This window comes from Eptatretus burgeri, chromosome 13 (genome assembly GCF_056783735.1).
Source record: "Eptatretus burgeri isolate ZD-2024b chromosome 13, Ebu_testis_v1, whole genome shotgun sequence".
Taxonomy (NCBI): domain Eukaryota; kingdom Metazoa; phylum Chordata; class Myxini; order Myxiniformes; family Myxinidae; genus Eptatretus; species Eptatretus burgeri.
Genome location: NC_140973.1, coordinates 26214182 through 26219181, shown reverse-complemented (window position 1 = coordinate 26219181; position 5000 = coordinate 26214182). Strand labels below are relative to the sequence as shown.

General features: G+C 42.2%; 1 protein-coding gene across 1 annotated transcript in view; it reads left to right on the top strand.

Annotated features, from left to right (window-relative positions):
• The window catches only part of LOC147014111 (TBC1 domain family member 9-like), a 98619-nt gene that overhangs the window by 25747 nt on the left and 67872 nt on the right, over nt 1-5000 (top strand). The window contains exon 5 of the mRNA XM_085851796.1: nt 4066-4333. Within this exon, the coding sequence (XP_085707922.1) occupies nt 4066-4333 (268 nt within the window). The remainder of the gene's footprint in view (nt 1-4065; nt 4334-5000) is intronic.

The window sequence follows — 5000 nt, the reverse complement described above, 5'->3', positions numbered from 1 at the left end:
TTCAGGTCCAGATGCAGATCCTGCCTATCCATGGGATACAAAACGTAAACTGTTCAGTCTGGCAGATGTATGTGCTCTCCTGGGTGCCGTTTTAGTGCTAAGCCTCTACTCATTTCCAGTCATCATCACCATCTTTTTACTCAAACTCAGCATTTGGTATGTAGCCAGAACTTAAAAAAACTCAAAACAAATTGATATGCCGCAAACCCAAACACGATGATACAAACTGTCCCCATTATATTCCTTTTCCATTTGTTGAACATTAATAATATCTGAACTATTTAATTTTTTTTCCTTGTGTTTAAATATCACTTTTGTTTTCATCCATTTTAATCATGTACGTTGTTTGTACAGGTAGTGGACAAAAATGAAACCATCACTGTAAATTCACTTAATAGGGCGTTGGGCCACCACATGCAGCCAGTTCGGCCTGTATGCGCCATGGCATAGTGTCCACCAGAGTCTGTAATTCTGCAGGAGGGATGTGGCACCATTCTTCCATGACAAGGTCAATCAACTCGCACCTGCTTGATGGAGGTGGAATATGCTGTCTCAGGCGTCATTCCAGAATATCCCATAAATGTTGAATGCATGGGTTCAGATCTGGTGACTGAGAAGGCCATGGCATGGATAACATCAGTGTCTTGCTCCTCAAACCATTGGGCGACCACACGTGCTCTGGATGGGGGCATTGTCATCCTGGAAGACACCCCTCCAGCAGGAAAGAAATGCTGCAACATGGGGTGAAAATGACCACCCAGTGCCATGAAGTCACGATTGGCATTGACCTTGCTTTCTAAAGAAATGACTGCACCCAAACCATGCCATGAAAAGGTGCTGCACAACATTAGAGAACCACCAGAAGACTTCACTGTTGGAACCAAGCACTCAGAGTTGCAGAGTTCTTTAGGTTTGTGCCACACGTGCACTCGTCTGTTTGTCAAGAACATGGTGAAGGACGATTCATCTGACCTTATTACATTTCTCCACTGCTCAGTAGTCCATTGCCTGTGCTCTTTGTACCACTGGACTTGCAAACATGCATTGCCAGGTGCGATAAGCTGTTTGTGCACTGCAACCCAACTATGGTATCGCGCTCTGTGGAGTTTTCGACAGACCATTTTTGATGAAACTTGCTGCTCGCACCCAAGGTTGGAATTTACAGTCAATCGATCTGCATTTGCTCGCTGGCTTTTCTTTGCACTTCAAATTAATGCATGAATATGGAGTATGCACTTTCTGGAGTTGTTGCCCTTTGCTGATGATGTCTTTCCCTCGGAGTCCAATGCCAACATCACCTTGGACACTTGCTCATGAAACATCAGCAAGTTGAGCTGTCTTCGTCACTGAAGTTCCTGCCTTTTGTGCCCCAACAATCACCCCTCTCTCAGTCACTGAGGTCTCTTATTGCAGCCATGCCAGCCATAATTATAGGCAACCAGGCCTGTTCAGCATTTTTATACATGCTGGAATGTTGTTTTCTTAATTAACACATGGGTCACACCTGTGTGGAAGCCATTGCTTTCAATGTACGTACTGATGTCCCTCATTTACCCAGGTGTTTCCATTTTTCGTCAATGACCTGTATATTGTCTGTAAAAGTGTTTTTGCACTTTTAATTTTAGCTTTCAATTTTCTTTCAATTAATACTTTATTGTTGGTGCCAAATTTGGTTCTCTTTTTGTAAAATTTTCATCATTTTTAATTTGCTATTAATTTAGTTATGTTAAACTTTTTGAATAGCAGAGTTTTCATAGTTTTTAATTTTGATGTTAATTTACATCTTTGTTTTTATTTTTATTAGTTATCCCTTATAATCCAAATATCCTTTGACTTCATACTTTTTGTTTGGTGTTTGGCAATAAAACTGAAATAATAATAATAATGATTATTATTACTCGCAGAGTACCCACCCGACGGGCGATCTTGTTCGAAGCATGCAACACGTTCTTCTGACAGCTCTGTGGAGACAAAACCCCCCCCCCCCCAAAAAACTTGGGTTACTTGCAAGAAGCAAAAACTTACCGACTGCTTATAATTCAAAACACCTCACTGCACTGGAAAACGTGGGAACAGGAATACTGCACTGCAAATGGTGCAGACTTGTCATACTAGGGAAAACCTGGAGGTGGTGCCACACGATACACATTTATATCGAGAATTTGCTTCCCTCAGCCCCCTCCCCCCAACTCCGAGACCACCAGCAAAGATAAAAACACCCCTCTACATTCCCGCTGATCTTATGTTGGAAGTCTGGATGTAATCGGCCCAGAACTGAAGGAGTAGCGCGTCAAACACCGGTCCATGACTTGTAGTAAGGATAAGGGAAGAAAAGGGGGAGTGATTGTGAATTTAACATTCTGTCTTTATTCACTTTTAATATTGTTCTTAACAATTGGGGACAGGAATAACGCAGGCATGATAGGCCAAATGGTCTTCTCATGCATGAAAGTTCCCCGTGTAATGTTAAGAAGTGGTGAGGTCGGAGTGGGAGTACATGGAGTTGGAAGAGGGAGAATGAGACATTGGGAATGCGGGGATGGGATTGAGGATTTGAAGAAAGGGGGAGAGGAGCACAGAGTTTGGGTATGGTGGCTGGAGTGGGGGAGAGGAAGAGAGAGCACAGAGCTGGGAGGGTAGTTGAGGACTTGAGATTGGTGTGGGTGTGGGTGTGGGTGTGTGTGTGGGGTTGGGTTGGGGTTGGGGACCTGAAGTCACATTTTACATTATGCAGAATTTCCATGTGTCCGTGGGGTCTTTTGGGTCCTTGGGGTCTTTAGAGTATTTTGGATGCTCTGTCTTTCGTGTCTTGTGGTCTTCATGGCCTTTGGGGTCTTCAAGGATCTTTTGGGTCTTCAGTGTCTTTGAGGATCTATTAGGTCTTCGGGGTCTTTGAGGATCTTTTGGGTCCTCGGGTACTTTCGGTTAAGTATTTCAGGTTACAATTGTGGGTGACGTCAGGTCACCTGTCAAACCAAAAGGTGAAGAGCAGACATACATACTATACATGCATGCATGCATACATACATACATGCATACATAATCACAAACACTTGCTACATTATAATATATGGATTATCATTATCTATATATTACTAAAACGCATTTTGTATATATATATATATATATATATATATATATATATATATATATATATATATATATATATATATATATATATATGTATATATATATATATGTTCCCGAAATACACCCAAAACGGTACACTATAGTGCAACAATTTTCAGCCCACCTTACTCACCATTCGCCTGCCGTGTGCAGTATCAACTTTCGTTCAAATCGGGCAACGAAATAAATTACTAAAAAATCAATTTCCGAATCAGTCAAGTCCTCTTCGGGAGTATTTGATCAATGCAAAAACCCTTAGTGGTATAGTTCGCTGGAGCTATCTTTTTTGTTTTTTCTTGAAATGATTTTTTTCATCAACCACTGTCACAACGGGAACCCAACGGGTTCACGGGTCGTCTTGTCCTAACTATAATTCACAGACCCATGTTTGTGTGTTTGTTTGTCGCGCTACTCCTCCTACAGTTCTGGGCCAATTACATCGAGACTTGCTACAGAGGATCAGCATGACTCCAATAAATGTATAAGGGTGTTTTTATCTTGCCTGTGGTCTTGGGTGGGGGGCAGGGGAGAATGGGGGGGGGGGGAGGGAGGATGGGGAAAGTCCAATTCTCTATGTAAATGTATCTTGTAGTGCCACCTCCAGGTGGGGGAGGGTATTACAAGTCTCCACTATTTACAGTACATGCAGTATTCTTGTCCCCACATTTTCCAGTGCTTTGAGTTGTTTTATAAGCAGTAGGTATGTTTTTGCTTCATGCACATAACCCGGGTGTTTTTTTTTTTTTTCGTATACGGAGCTGTCAGTTTGCCTCTGCACCGCCCAAATAAAGGTATGCGTCAGAAGAACGTGTTGCATGCCTGGAACAGGGTCGCCTGTCAGGTGGGTACTCTGCTTGTTATCACAATGATTCAACCCAGGTCCTTATTCTGCCTTTATAATATCATTTTTCATGATCTCCTCCTGATCCTGCTCAGTGAAGCTGATTCTACCATGGGTTGAAGTGAGGTGTCTGGAGAAAAAGGCCACTGTACTTTTCCCTGAAGGAGTCGAAGTGAGTACACGTGGTTCTGACTACCACTTCTCCATGTTTCTTAATGTGGGAGATTCATATGGACTGATGGAGCTGCTCGCAGACCGTGCTGCTCGCCAGCTTCTTGGCACTGACAGTATTATGGAACCCAGGAAATTCTGCGAAGTTTCAACGTCCTCTTCACCTTCAGGCGATGGCTTTGGACTCAAAGGGTTAGTCATGGAAGTTGCAGAGTAATATTGGGATGGTTTCTGTAATCATTTGTTGGACTGTGGACATGTCCTTCGTTTTGTTATGATGTTTTTTTTAACATTTATTTTAATTTCTATGTCTCCACCGACGACGTCGCAGATTTGTCTAAAGAATTATGTTTTCGGGTTGTCCGTCCGTCCATCTTTCTGTCCGTGATAGAGTTACGTTACCGTGATAACTTAAGAATGGCTGAAGGGATCCAAGTCAAACTTGGTCCAAGTATGTTTAATCTTGTGAAAAGAAACTGATTCGATTATCGGGTCAAGAGGTCAAATGCCAGATGTCCCATTGGGTAAAAATTATTTTTCCGCGTAAACTTGAAAACCATTAATGGGAATTTGATCAAACTTGGTACAAGTATACATTATCGTGCAAAGATGAACTGATTAGATTTCGGCATCAAGAGGTCAGAGGTCATGTCTGGTAAAAACGTGGTACTTCAGAACAGCTGAAGGGATTTATATCATACTTGGTACAGGTATGTATAAAGATTTAACAATGTTGGCGGAGGCATATCAGTTGTCGTGACATCAAATTATGTATCCTTTTTAAATAGAAAAAGCATTTGTCAAAGGAGATGATGCCCAGGGAGTCAGAAACGCGGCCACGGATTGGTTCCTTTCCCCC